Raw genomic sequence first — 15,114 nt, forward strand, 5'->3', positions numbered from 1 at the left:
CCCTGCAGCTGAGCTCCAGCTGGCCACACTCCGGCCTCAGGCGGCAGCTCCTAATGGCTTTCTGGCAAAGGCGGCAGGGAAGATAGCAGAGGGTTGGCTTTTGGGGTTAGAGGTCTCCCACATCTCACTGCCAAAGGGATTCACGTTTCTTTCCCTATTTCTACATCTCTCTCGAGCAGCTCGTGCAGTTCCTTCGGTTTTTCACCTACCCCTGTACCTGAAGGTGGAGCTGCTAAGTCTGCTGGAGTGCCTACTCAGCTTATGTGACTATTTTGCGTTTTTTAAAATTTATTATTTGCATTCCAGCAGCATATGAACGCCTCAGGCAGGATGAGGGATTGTTTCTGTTGGTTCTGCCTGTCTGGCCTCTCAACCAGTAGGTCTGGCCTGTCTCCCACTTCTTCAGGAACCAGGAAGGGCTCATACAAGCTTTAAGAGTGTTACTTCAGAGCCAAAAATGATACTAAGCAGGTCAGAAAAGGTGTCATTCAGTGCTCCCATACTGACTGTGGGAATTATTATCAAATATAGTCAAATGTTTTATTAATGGAAAGCAGAAAGCTCTGTTACTGACTAAAATTTTACAGAGAAATTCTTGGATACAGGTTTGTTACCACCATGCAACACAAAACCTAAGACCCTACAATGCACAAGATACTAAAAATGAAACATCCACACCAGTGCTAAGCTTCTGCTTTTGCCTAGGACCTGCCTGGTTACTTCTGCTGACTCCTCTGTCAGACATTATCAACTAGAAGTGTTCCTGCCTTCTGCAATGGATGTACCATGTGCATACACCTCCCCCTCTCTCACACACACACACTGCCATTCACTTTCTCCCTAATCAAATCTCTGTTGAAGACCATCCATCAGCCCCTATCATTTATCCTTCCCACACACACCAGCTCACAAAACAGAATTATTCTTGTTAACATTCATTCCATTAATGAGAAATCCCTGCTGGTTCATCATCCAGTGGTACAAGTCTTTGCACTCACAGGCTGACATCTCTATCATCATCCTCCAAAGTGCTGCCCTGGGGTACAGTAATCTCTTACAGACTGGTCTCCAAGCAGAAGAGAGGCACGTTTCTCAGTACCAAACCTAAATTTAAATCTCTTTCCCCTTGAGCTGCTGGGGCTTCAGTATCTTTTTCTCCTGTACGGAACCTAAAATCAGCTATGATGCCTCATTGGTTAGCTAACTGCTTCTGTCCTTTGGGATTTTTCATATGCTGTTGATAAAAGAGCCAGTGAAAAATATATCCATTAAATTCCATTAAATTCTTGGTCTCTGCTTGCTTGTTTCTTTTTCTGCAAAGCTTGCAAAAAAAAAAGAAAAAAAAAAAAAAGGAAGGAGAAATACAGAAATACATCACTCAAGCACAGCACTTGATATTTGGGCTGAGGGAGTATAATCAGCCAATGCCTGAGACTCATCATAGGTGCCAGTTTGGCTCTCTTGCAGCCAAGCATCAAGGTGAACACCATGGATTGGCTGACTCGATGCAGGAAGAGGAGCAGCAACACACTCTTATACAATGGGTCACCACAAATCCTGACTGGTGAGGAAAACATTAATAGATTGTAAATGATTCTGAACCCTATTCATTCCCGAGTGTGTCTTCTGAAATATTCAAGGATGACAATTAAGACACATCTCAGTAATTATTTTCATGACACTGTGACCTCCACTGGACTTTGACCTCCCATTTACTCTACATCAGCTTCCAAGCAAGCAGCCAACCCTTTCACCACCTCCCAGAGATCAGATGAACTGATGATTTAGAGGGACCAAGTTTCACATCATTACTAAGATGGTGTCATCAAGTCCTCTCGCTGCCCTCCCCTGAGTGGGTCATACCCACAACCTGTTTTGTTTGCTCTAAAACCAAAAGCCTTTTTTTTCACTAATACTACTTGCTTTGGAGGTCACATATTTAAGAATGTATATTCCTTGCCTCTCCTTTTCTGTTTCAAACATCTTCAATTGCCCCACAATAATCATGTTCTCCCTCCTTGTACCTTCTACACAGACTCCTAGAGCTCATCAGCTCTCTTCCAAGCCTGTACCTGCCAAGGTTGCTGCACCCAATCTCCAATCCCACACTGCAGTCAGGATGTGCAGAAGGACAGATGTTACTGAACTGCAGTTGTTTTGAGGCATTTTTTTCATGACAATGGCAAATTCTTTGTGTTAACATAGTGCAGACTGACGTGTTGTCAGTATGCTCCAGCTTTCTTAAGACACACAGTACACACCACCAAAGAAACCTCTAACACCAAGAAATCCTCGTACAACAAGTCAACATTTTCAGCCTTTCATTTGCAAGCTTTCCCTCTCTCTTTCACATCTGTTGGCTTTTCTGTATGTACACCTTTATCATTTCCTTACCCCCTGAACAACCAGTTTGGATCATGAGACTCCACCCATACCAAATGCTCACTCTGATATCCAAATTCTCTCCACAAATTCTAGTCAATTTAAAAAAAATAATTAAAGAAACTCGTTTATGATATCAACAAGGGCATGTGGAAAGCCCTGCTTACCCTCATCAAGGTCCCTGTCAGCTCTGTGAAATCTTGCCCTTACCCTGTAGAAGTTTTGGGAGGATGGTTACTGGTGAGCTCTTCAGTTGCCTCAACCTGAATACTAATTTATTACTCATAGCAGAACATACATCCCGTGCTCCTTGCCAGGGGAGATGTCACTGCATCTTCAGCCCTACCACTGCATCCTTCAGTGCTCAGTCAGTCTGTCCCAGGGTAACTGAGTCACCCCTATGGAGGAGCAGGCACTCCCTCACTGAAGCTTCACACATTATAACCAACCTGCAGCCAATTTGGAATCCTACTCTGTTTGAGCACTCTGCAGGTCTTTTTTCCTCCTCCTCTGCCCTCATCTTAAGTGATAACCATCCTGAACTCCCTTGGATTTCCCCCATTTTCCAGTATTTATTAAGTTCTTCCCTCCACCTCAAGTTTTAATACTGCTTCTCCACTTCCTAAACCAGTGAATAACCTCTCTCATCTCTGTACAAATAACTTCTAGTCAAGGGAAGTCTGACACCAGCTACTGGGGATCGGATGTAGAAGTACCACAGACATCATGACCACAGCATTCTGGAAATGAAACACTGTCCTGAGAAGGGAGAGGTGCAAAGTTTTGAAATGCCCAGCACTTCAGAGACTGAGATAAAGAAAAATACTGAGTAGAGCAGGGAAAAAATAAGATCCTATGGTAAGAGAAAGGCACTTGATGATTATGCTGGCTGACAAGAACACAGTATCCTGCATGACCCAGGCTGCTTTTATTCCTTTTACATTCTCATATCTCACTTGGCACCAGAGTGTCTGCTTAAAAAAGAAGGAACGGAGAAACTCTGGAAATCTGCAAAAAAATTAAACAGGCTTCACACATACCTGGCTATGGATTTTTACAGTGTTAATTAAGAGGATGCCTAAGAGTTCCAGGGAGGAGAAAATATTTCCCATAATGTCTGAGAGTAGAAGTTAACAAGCCTGCTGGGATCTTTTTAGCCCCTGCAGAGCTAAGGCTTCAACATTATTAAATGGCTGTCGCATCTAAAGTATGGTGCAACATAACTCAACACACAACAGAAAGCACAGGATGCTGAAATGGGGGATGACTTTAGATTACACCGCAGAGTAATTCAATTTCAGGACAGGTGTTTGCATGCGACTGAACAAGATACGACTGTAGAAAACAATAAAGGTACCCAAAAGAAGAGAGAAGACAGACACACAGCCAGGGTTCTCAAACAGCAAAAAAAAAGTGTCAAAGGAAACCGCGTGCTTCAAGACATTGTGGTTCAGTACGATCATCCAAGCAGGTGAGCTATCAAAAATACAGACACTACAGAAGCAGAGAAACGCTTTCCCTGGGTGGAGGTACTCCTCAGGAGACATGGTGTCTGCTGCCAGTTTTTAAGCACATAGTTGGTGTCTTAGGAATTGTTAGCCACCAAGGCTACAGTGACACGAGTTACTTATTGCTCCCAACTCACTTGGGCACATCCACAAAGCTTATCTTAAAGCCTTTCCCTATGCAATCAGCAGCCATTTCCCGTTGCAACCAGCGATCAAAAGGATTATGCTGTGTTTGATGAGTCTTTAAGGTGTACATTCTAGGTTTGCCTGCTTAGAATTATTTCACCAAGCCTAACCCTTAAAATATATGTATGTTAAGAGTTGGAAGACTACTAGTCTTCTTTTTCACAATACAAATTTTTAGGATATTTGGAAAATATCTGAGTCATTGTCATGCATAAATGCATGACACAGCATACAGAAATTAATATCAACCATTTTTTTAACTCTCTAGGGCACTTTTAAAACCCAAAAAGCAGTACCAGGATGCTTCTTTCTGACCAAAAAAAAAAAAAAAGGAAAAAAGTCTCTGTGCCTTTTCTTTCCCTGGTACCAAGAGATGGCTTGCTGTCATCCTAATCCATTGTCCAAGTGAGTAAGGTCTCCCCTGACTTCAATAAATGTGTTAGGTGTGTACTTAACAAACACAATTGCATGGAAAGTGACCCCAAAATCCTATAACACACATGAACAAGCAGACAAAAATTGAGACTGTTCCTTACTGTTATCCATCCCTAATAAGTGATATATAACAAGACATTCACATATCTACCAACTTAAACAAAGTCTCCCTATATGAATCAGGCATCATGTGTATAGTCTACAACAATTTGTACAAACACAGAATAGGAAAAGATTTTCCAAACATCCTGTAGTTGGCAGAGGACTCCAAGTCATGATAGTTTTATGCACCTCTAACTGAAATATCTAGTTCAAAGTGACCTAGATGATTTGGGGGAAAAAATAGAAAAGAAAAAAAAAAGACACTTATTATGCTAATTACTGCTCAAAAGAGCCCCAAACCACCCTCATTCATCATCTTTCTCATGACACATGCAGCTTGCCCAGCCTAAACAATACATAGAAATTTCATTATGTCAGCTTAAAAAAATAGACTAACCAGTCACAACACTGAAATCTAGAGTCTGGCACAGAATCTCGATGCTCCAAGTGCATAACCTAACCTATTAGAAAACCATGCAAAGAACTACTCAGTGCAATCAAAATTCAGAACCACCACAACCAGTTAACCTCTCTTACCATAGAGACAATTTCACTAGCAAACAATCATAGTTCAATGATTTAAAGCAAGCAATTTTCAATGCAAGTAGAAAGCAGTGTTTGTGTGAAAGAGGCTGTTAAAACCCTGACTGGCCCACAATTTTGCGGAATTTCTTGAAATTCTCTTCAGTACCAAATCCCACCACTAAGAGATTTTCTTAGGCAGGAGACACTTCATTTTTATCCCCCTTTAACAAACTACAGTATATCAAGCAGCCATTTGTACTCTAAACTGAACAGTAATGTCATGGGGTTTGGGCATTTTCTCAGCTTTGCAGGTATCACAGGAGGAAAGGGAAACAACCATATATGAAATGGTAAACTGGGCACCATCCAACTCCATTTCAGAAGAAATCACTTGCAGTGATCTGCCAGGACTGTAAGGAGACCAAAAGTTTGTCTCCTCTGGGGTCTAAACATCTTCCTCCACTCCATGTCTCCTGCCAACTGCAGGAGAACCTAACGTGAACCTAACACAGAAGGTCAACTACCTTCAAGATTTCTGAGCAGCAGAGATCAGGCACTGGTGAGCAAAAAAGTAGCTGGCTCTGGTCTCTGCTGGAGGTGGCAGTAGGAGGCCTGGTGCTGTCTCCAAGAACCTCCAGAGGTCAAAAGGAAAATCCATCATTGAACATATGTTTATCCCAGACATGCAGTATCTGAATGAAAGTGATAAAACCTAGTGGCAAAACCTCCAACAAAGGTCAGATCTTGCTCTACCTCTCACTTCCTCCCCTCCCTGCTCACACTGTCATGGCAGGATCATGCACCATGTTGGAAGCCCCAAGCAAGAGCATCACAGTCACCCAGCAAGGGCTCTCTTATGGTGCTAACAGCCAGTTCCGGCACTGGGCACACTCCCTGAAGGCTCAGGCCTGGGAACAGAAGAAAAAGAGAACCCTGGCAGAGCACCAGGGGCACAAATGAGGAGGAAAGAGGGCGAAAAGCAGCACTCAGGGATGATCAGGGCTTTGCAGCCAATAGCAATGTAAATTGTGCTCAGGGCAGACTGCAGCTCTTGCTCCAGCTGTAAACGCCGAGGAACAAGGACTGCTTTTTCTCCCTTTTGCACAGCTTTTAACACATGCACACAGGGAGCCTCAGCCAGATGGAGGGCTACGAGGCAGTGGCAGGCAGGAGAGACAGCCTGTCATACAGCAACACTGCTGATGTTTAGTGATGAATGGCAACGCGAGCTACAAGGTGGTCTTTCTTTCCACCTTCCAGCTAGCCCGTTGGATCGCGTTAGCCGCCTGCTTCTTATCAGACTTTACAGTTCCCCCTCACCACTACTCAATTCCATCATGCCGTCACTTAACTTGTGCATGTAATTTAAAGCCAGATAGACGGCGGGGAAATTGCTTCCTCTGAGGCCCCTACTAATTGACCCCTATCCAGAGAGCTCAGCAGTCTTCCCTTAACAGCGCTCGCACGCGCCACCGCAACACGAAGTGCAAGTTCCGAGGTTGCCAGCGCAGCCTCTCTCCCCCGTGGCAATGCCATATGGTGTTAAGACTTTCAGGATCAGACGCCGTTCCTGCTGAAATCAATCATCACAACCTATCCCTGGAGAAGGCCATCTCAAAATCCCACTGGCTCGAAATGCAACTCAGCGAGGTGCCTCGGATTTGGAGGCTGGTATTGACTCAATCAGGTTGGTATGCAAATGTTCACTTTAATAGCGCACATATCAATTAGCTGGGCTGTTACAAAGGAAGCAAGCGGTGCCCGCTACAATGACAGCATGCCTAAACAGCTGATAGTCCACATTTGGCAGGACCCTTCAGCCCCTACCAATGCAAGTCAGCCTCTCTACCTGAACTTGCTGTCATGCTAATGAAAATGAGGATGGGGGCAACTGAGATTTGTACACTGAATGGAGTTCACTTCAAAGAGAGGATGTAAACTATCATCAGGCACCTAATCTTCATAACCTGCAGCAGAAGTTACAGACATGTACACCAATCAGAGAGAAATAAGTAGTCTCTATGGGTAAATAAAGATTATGTCTCTTTAAACCGATTGTAAATCTGAATGAACACAGAATATACATACACAAGTAGGCAGCGTGCAACGTGACGTCAATCTGATTTTTATAGATTTATTATTGTCGTACATAAAATTTCCTAGTAATAATAACATTCTATGAAAAATACTAGAGCATTGGGACACTTTTAATGTGAAAATAGTACAAGAAAAGTAGGAAAAAATAATTCAAGTGTTTTAAAAAAAAAAGCTGGGTGAGAAGCATTTCATTAAAAATGCAAGGGTCAGGAAATGGAAAGCACTCACATGAATCTGTCTTAAAATCCATGTACTAACTTTGAGAGTTATATTCTATGCCTTCCTTGTACCAGTAGAAGAGATTTAAAGAAAAAAGAGAGAAATGGTTTCTGTGGGTTCAGCCAGTTTACTGTTTATTGGCATTTCTCTAATTCTCTGTTTGTTTTTTAACATGGTTCCACCCCTGCCGTAAATCACCCCTGCAACTCGCAGCCACTGTCAAGCACAATTCACGAATCTTACAAGTGTGTAGTCGAATGTGAGCCCCTCGATCCTTGCTGCATTTCCATGGGATTGTGCCTACTGAGGTGCCAGGGGATCCTCCATGCAGAGCAGTGGATTCCCCAGGAGCACAGCCAGATGAGTTGCTCCAGCCACTCACTCCGCAGGAAGGCTGCCCTCGCCCACCCCCAACACCAACGCTGCTGCCGCAGTGCCCTTGCGTAGGCCCTGCCACCCTCAGACACCCTTCCAGCTGGTGGCTCTACAGCCAGCACTGCTGCTGCACTTTGTGCTGTAGGCAGCCCTTCTGTCACTTTATTAGGTAAATTTTTTTATAAAGAAGAAAGAAGACATAAGGAAAACAACCATATATGTTATTCTTCCTCCCCTACTGACAAACCACATTTCTGTAAAGAAATGAGCCACCTCCCGTGACTAAACTTTGTGATGGGCCATGACCTGCAGAGAAGTGATGCTTTACTGACATCTCCACAGCTGGAAAGAGAAACCTGTTTCCTTCGAGTCACAGTACAGCAGCAGAGGAGCATTTGTGTCTACGTATCTGATGGTGCACAAACAGAAGAGAGTGGGGAAAGAGGGAATGAAGAAAAGAAGTGAAGGCAGGTGAGAGCACACAAGTGGCTAATTAAACCATGGGTTTTACTAGTCACAGTGGTTAAATAATTGTAATGGGAGGCATTCTCATAGCATGCCTGAGAAGTTTTTAGCATTGTTGAACACCTTTTTCAAGAGCAAGGAAGTTCTGGAAATGTGCTCAGAGATGCACACAAACCCATAGGAAGATCTGATAATGTACAAATTTGTTTCTTCCAGAGATAGCTCACTTTCTGCACAAATCGATAAGCCATCAGAATCTATCATTTATCACAAACATTAAATCTAAGCAGCACCCTGGTTTGCAAACCTAATGAGGGAACCTGGCACACAAAGGCACTCTCAGTGCTGGGTCGTGTGGGAGGGATTCTCCACGCCTCTGGTTCAGGGAGTCTCTTTTAGGCTGTACTCAGCATTAACAGACCGGGGCATGAACGATCCTTGTTGCAAACTTGCTACAAAACCAGCATATTACTGAGATAAACAAGAGCTGAAAACCCAATCTAGTTTCTAACCTCTGGGAAGTCCATCCTGGTTCTCACATTAGTGATGCTGGGTCACTGTTCACAAAAAAAGAGGTGAAAGGATGCAGAGCCTCAAATTAAACTTTCAGCAAGGACAGTTCACTCTTGCAAGTAGGAATTAATTAGTTGTTTTGATGAGGCTGGTTAGGAAAGAGTTAATGCTATCAGCCAAATGTCAGTTAACCCCCAAATGTTGCTTTTGTCCCACGGCAGTGTCAATACCAACACTATTATCTAAATTTATTTAACACAGAACAAATTAATTGGCTCTAAGTGTTGCTTTTTCCCTGGAATCGCTCATCCCATTTCTTCTTGGAGGGAGCTCCTGCAAGCAATGAGCAAGGGAATAAACTGCTATGCAAACATGCACAGGCATACACACACACACAGAGGGAAGTTGCAATTTCTCACTTAGTTGCTGATTTCTGTGACTACAAATCTTGGTGTCACCCGCCATACACTACTCCTCTGTAGTAAATCCATCATCCTCGACACCTTCAGACACATCCAAGATGCGTGTCGAACCAGCAACACTATAATTTTAATAATGACAAGGGATTAAGTATGATTACTAGTCTTTTCTCTCATTTGTTTCCTTCCCCTAACGATACCATCCAATTGCCATTTTCCTCATGGTTGTGTATTTTGGTTCCCATTGTCTGTCGTACCCAGAACAATAACTGAAATGTCTGCGACACGGGATCTGCCTGTCTCTTGTACGTCTAGCAAAACTGAAAACCTGTTGTTACAGCTTTGGGGAACACAATACATTGTCAGTTCTGAGGAAACGTTATAAAAATAACCATACGTACAGTTCAGGCAGAAATCAGTTCAGTCATACCTGTGCTATTCTTCCATTGTGTTTAATACACCACAAACAGGTTATTTCAAAAAAAGACATTGCCAAAGAGATCACTTGGGTGTGTTTCACCTACTACTGGGCTCCATGGCCCGTTGTCTGTCTGGGACAAACTGCTACCAGCCAACCTGGAGATGAACTTGCCATTGCTTTTCCCTGAACTTCTGACAGCGAGAGCCTGGTGTTCAGCTAAAACTTTCCCTTTCCCACCTCCCCGTTTCTACAAACCGCCCTGAACCATCATGATTGCCATTAATTAAAAAAGGGGGGGAAAATGAGAGAAATAAAAAGAAAATAAGAACAAAAAATATAAAGGAACCAGAGAGCCAGCAGTCTTATGGAAACAGCACGGCAGGTAAACCAGGTTAGCATCGTTCCGTAACGGCCACGAGCTGGCGGGGCGGGGGCGGCGCCCCCCGGCCGTCCCTCCTCGGCCCGGGGCCGGGGGCCAGCGGCCGGGGCCCGGCTCGGCGGGGCGCCGCGGGAGGCGGCGTTTCTCTTCCCTGCGGGGCGGAGACGGGCGGGCGGCGGGGCCGCGCCGCGGGGAGCCGCGCCCGCGGCGGGGGCTCCCTCAGAGCCTGAAGGAGGCCTCGGAGAAGGGATGCTGCATCTTGAAGCTAGACAAGAAGCACTGGAGGGGCGGGGGCAGGGGGTTGAGGAGGGACGGCGGGAGGCTGGGGAAAAAGAAATCATCTCCTCTGACCTCTAGCGAAGTGCCCGGTTTTTTCTTAAGCTCTTCACATTTCCTAAATTTGCAGATCTGGTGTCCCGTTTTGCGGTTCCTGCAACTGCTGCAGACTCCACAGTTGATGAGCCGCTTGCAGGGCACGCACACCCCGCAGCGTTTCCGCTTCTTCTTGGCGGGGTTGCTCGCCCCGGCCCCGGCCCCGCCGCCGGTGCCGCCGGCCCCCCCTCCGCCTCCGCCGCCACCGCCGCCGCCTCCGCCGCCCCCCGCGCCGGCGGCGGCGCCCAGGGCGGAGGCGGGCGAGGCCGAGGCGTGGCTCTGCGGGCAGTCCGCCAGGTTGGCGATCTGGAAGGCGCTGTCTGTCACGGCGGCCGAGGCCGCGGCGGGGGAGTGCAGGGCCGTCATGACGATGACCCCGGGGGGCAGGGAGAGGCCGCCCAGCGCCGGGATGGCCGAGAAGGTGCCGACGCGGTCGGGGAGGTTCATGATCTCGGCTTCGGCGGCGCCGCACTTGAGCTTGTTCATGCACTCGCCGGCCAGCGGCCGGCAGTGCTCGGGGGCGAGGGTGGAGAGGAAGTTGCCGTTGGCCATGGGCAGGGCGGGCTGCTCGGCCGGCGGGCAGCCGGGCTTGCCCAGCCGCTGCGAGTCGCTCCGGTGGTGCATGCCGCCCCTGCCGGCGTGCAGCGAGGAGGCGGCGGCGGCGGCCGCGGAGGCGGCGGCGGCGGCGGAGGAGGAGGAGGAGGAGGGTTTCCTCGCACCGCCCGCCGCGCCGCCGCCGCCGCCGCTGCCCCAGAGCATGGCGGTGGCGGCGGCGGCCGTGGCGGTGTCGCAGTTCCAGGGGGACATGCCGATGCGGGCGGCGGCGGCGGCGGCCGCGCTGGGGAAGATGGGGGTGGTGATGCGGGCGATCTTGGCCGCCTGGGGGAAGGCGCCGCCGTTGGTCTTGTAGAAGGTGGCGAAGGAGCGGTACCTCTCCATCTCCGAGTTGTAATCCACAAGGCTGTTGAGGGCCCCCTCGGGCAGGTGGCTGTCCTTGGGCAGCCCCGGCGCCTCGGGGTTGGGGCCGCTCTCCACGCACACGTTGGTGTTCATGGTGGCCAGGGCGGAGGGGCGGCGGGAGGGGACGGGACGGGGGTCTGGGGGCCGGGGGGAGAGGGACGGGGCGGGGGGGGGAAAGTCGCTTAATCCTCCTCCTCCTCCGGACGCATCCCAGCGGTCGGTGTTTGGCCGGGCAGCCGTTCCTCCGGCATCCTCACGGGAGCTGCCGCAGCTGAAACACAAAAAGTCATTTCCGAGGGGGTGCGCGCGCGCGGGGGGCGCTCACGGCCGCCCACGGCCACCCCGGGGGAGGGGGGAGCACACAGGGGTGGGGGGACACGCCGCCGTACCCGCGGGCTCGGGGCTCGAAGCGCCGGCCCGGCTGGAGCAAGCCCGGTCCCGGGACAAGGTGGGGGCGGGGGACACGACACGAGAACCGGGAGCTGGCCACCTACCAGCACCGGGAAAAATGAAAAGGCAGGGAAAAAGGGCGGGGGGAAAAATAAATAAAAGGAATTAGAAAAAAAAAAAAAGAAGAAAAAAGAGGGAGGTGGGGGATGGAGCCGCCAGCTGCCACGGTGTCCTTCTGAGCCCGGCGGTCATTAGCTGCCTGCCGGCACAGCTGGCTCCGCCGGGCGCTGGTTGCGGCGGCACCGGCTCCCCCGGCCCCCCCTCCGCCGCCTCCGGGCACGGGGGGGCTGCCTGCGGGCGGCGGGGGGCACGGGGCTAGGTTAAAAAAAAAATACTTAAGCAATTTCACAGCCTGTGATCCCGGTGCCTGCAGCTGTACTAACGACGGAGTATTTATACCAGCCTCTCGGGGAGGATTCCCCGCCACCGCCGCCGGGGGCTGCGCAGGGAGGGCTGGGGACACACACACCGAGACGGGGACAGCCCCTCTGCGGGCGCCGCGGGGCAGGGGGCTTCGCCGAGAGACAGCCCGGGAACGCTCGGCAGGGCACGTCGCTGTACCTGCTGAGCTAGCCCCCATAGGGGAAAGATGGCTTTCTACTTCAGGCTGGGAAAGTTTAGGAGGGGGCTAAGGACACGGCGTCCGTTTTATTTCCCACCGCCCCCTCTCTCCCCCCGGGAGGTGAAGGGGGCTATTTTCGTTCACGGCAATGAGGAAGGTATATTATGGCAGCCTGCGCGAACTAAAGCAAAACATAAGCATAACTTAAAAAGCCCTCAGTTTATGAACACTGCCTCTTTGTTTTCCAGATGCTCTACCTGAATAGTTTAGATATTTCCAGCATCTTTTCTGATGTAGGGCTATCGATCAGAAACGCTCACTCGGGAGGCACTCGTAGGGCTACGTCTAGTTTCCAGACTCCGGTATGTTTAGTTCAAAATGGTTATCAATTACGGTAATTACGAACATAATTAGATTAATGAACCGTTTGCAGCCCAACCTACCGAGTGCAAAAACTTCGTCTTCTCCCAACGTCGTGCACTGAAAGCGGGCTTTATGTAAACAAATCCAGATGAAGGGAGCGTAAATCTACAGAAGGAACCTCACCCCCGGCTGCACTGGGGACTGGCGGGCGTCTTTCCGTCGGAAAAAGGAAAAAAAAAAAAAAAAGACCCCGAGCTCGCAGGAGCCACCTCTGTGTTTCCACGTCAGGGAAAAACCCAGACTCTCGCTGCCTTCAGAGGTCTAGTGGCAATACAAAGGCTGCCCCGGAAAGCTCTAGGCTAAGCGTCGTCTTGTGGAGGGATGCGAAGGATTTGCATACAGCAAAAGAAAAAAAACCTCTCCCGTTTCCAGAAAGGAAAACCTAGCTGCATGTCCTCGATAACAACTACTCAATAAAACTAGTTTTGCCAGCCATGTGTGCGAAAGCCACGCATCTGGTAAGGAACAAAATGTTAGCGTTCAGCCTTTTATGCCAGAAGTCATGCATTTTCTTGCCCTATTCCCCCCAGCATTAAACTGGCTTCTCTCCACAAAACCTTCCCTCGCTGGCTACCTTTTCTCTCTCTGCGATCCCCTCTCAGGCTTTATTGCCACCAGCAGCGAGAAAATGATGGTGCCCACCAACCGGGTCATTATTGTTTAATCGATGCATCTCCGGAGCATGAAAAGGGTACCCGAGACGTAGTTATTGATTTCCCTCCCCCTCTAACTATCGCCCTCTTTTCCACGAATGAAATAAATAAATAGAAATTGCTAGCCGGGCTTTGCGATTCTGTCCCTGCTTCAGCTAAATGTGACCGTACATGTTCAATATTGCATGTCTGCTCTGCCAAAGACAGAGAGATCAAAGGTCATATTTAACATTCAGGAGGAGGGGCGGGTGCAGATTAATTAATAAATTAATATAGCGACGCCTTTTATTGCCCAAGTCTAGCATTAATCTACTTTTATGATCCCAGAGGACAAGAACAACAGGAAAAAAAAAAAAGCCCCCGACAAACCCAGAAAATAAAAAAAATAAAAAGAAAACCCACCCCCCTAAAAAAACCCCACAACTAAAACCCCAAAACATACACACACACAAAAACCAAAAAAAAAAACAAACCCAAAACCAAAGGAAAAAAAATTAAAACACCCCGCGAAGAATAAGAGGGGAAAAGATGAGGGGGGGGAAAGCAAACCAGTCACTTACCAGGTTCTTTATTTGGGGGGGCTTGAGTGTGCAGACGCTACCAGCCTGTCTGCCTTTAATTAGTTGCACATCAGTCCCTAACACAAAGAAGAAGAAGAAGAAGAAAAATATCCAGATGTGCCTTGGCAGCTCCTCAATTACAACTTTGATACTTGTAAACAAACTGCGAGGGGCGGTGGGGAAGGTGGGGGGGGCGGGGGGGATAAATTAAGCCGCCGATCCACTAAACAAATACCTGTAAGTGGCTTTTTTCCCCCCTCTCCCTCTCTCGCTCGTTGCAGAGAAAGGAGGAGGAGGGGGGAAGAGGGGAGGCGGCGGGGGGCGAGGAAGGAGCAGGCACAGAGGGAGGGCGGGCGGGAGGGAGTGTGCGTGTGTGTGTGCCTGTGTGTGTGTGTGCGTGTGCGCGGTGGTCTCCTCTGCCGGCGCGCCGCTCGCCGCCCGTCTCCCGGCGCCCGCCCTCGCATACAGCGCCGGGAGTGCGTGTGCGTGTGGCGGTGCGGGGGAGGGGAGGGCGGGGGCGGGCGGGAGGCGATCGCCGCCGAGGTGAGGGAGCGCGCCGGGAGGACGCAGGGATGCGGACACCCGCCGCCGCCGAGCGCTGGCGGGGCCGCCGCCGAGCGGCGCGCACGGGCCGCGGCGCAGCGCGGGGGGCGCGCCCTCCCTCCGCCCCCTGCGCTCCCCTCCCGCGGCGGGGGCGCTGCGGCCGCGGCCGCCCGGTGCGGGGCTGCCGGCGGGGCGGGGCCGCGCCGCGCCGCAGAGGGGAGGGGAGGGGGCGGCGGGGAGGGCGCGCCCCCCGCGCTGCGCCCCGTCACCCTCCCCGCGGGCGGGCGGGGAACTGCCGGCAAACTTTGTGCCCCGGCAAGTTTGCGGAGGGGAGCGGCGGTCCCCCCGCCCGGCCCGCTCAGCGCACGGCCGCGCAGCCCGTCGTTTTTCACGCGCGTTCGCGTGTCTCTAATGACTACCGCCCCCCGCGCACGCTATAATTCTTTTTCAGACGCGTGAGGTGCTGCAGATTTCAGGCATATTTAGGCGGAATGGAGCCAGCTGAACCGTGGATGTCACACAAGTGTCTCTGCACTCACCAGAAGTGCTTGCCCAACGTTTGCCC

At 49.8% G+C, this 15,114-nt stretch overlaps 1 protein-coding gene and 1 long non-coding RNA gene across 5 annotated transcripts in view; one reads left to right on the plus strand and one right to left on the minus strand.

Moving 5' to 3' along the window:
- The window catches only part of CXXC4 (CXXC finger protein 4), a 28,797-nt gene extending 14,304 nt beyond the window's left edge, over positions 1–14,493 (minus strand). Inside the window, exons 1-3 of one of the 4 annotated variants that reach the window (XM_085058316.1) lie at positions 14,242–14,493; positions 14,007–14,083; positions 7,253–11,629 (exon numbers count right to left, since the gene is read on the minus strand). In XM_085058316.1, coding sequence (XP_084914442.1) covers positions 10,246–11,451 — 1,206 coding nt within the window. In that variant the 5' untranslated portion in view covers positions 11,452–11,629; positions 14,007–14,083; positions 14,242–14,493 and the 3' untranslated portion in view covers positions 7,253–10,245. Of the gene's footprint in view, positions 1–7,252; positions 11,630–11,852; positions 12,389–12,813; positions 12,946–14,006; positions 14,084–14,241 lie in introns of those variants that run through there. The other 3 variants (XM_085058314.1, XM_085058315.1, XM_085058313.1) reach the window with 3 other exon arrangements.
- On the plus strand, positions 10,721–12,926 carry LOC146438059 (uncharacterized). Its single transcript, XR_014851654.1, has 3 exons — positions 10,721–10,819; positions 12,619–12,732; positions 12,804–12,926. It is a non-coding gene; the product is annotated as an uncharacterized LOC146438059 (long non-coding RNA).
- Positions 14,494–15,114: the final 621 nt, after the last annotated feature.

Source organism: Lichenostomus cassidix, chromosome 4 (genome assembly GCF_008360975.1).
Source record: "Lichenostomus cassidix isolate B80296 chromosome 4, HeHo_3.0, whole genome shotgun sequence".
In the NCBI taxonomy this organism is placed as follows: domain Eukaryota; kingdom Metazoa; phylum Chordata; class Aves; order Passeriformes; family Meliphagidae; genus Lichenostomus; species Lichenostomus cassidix.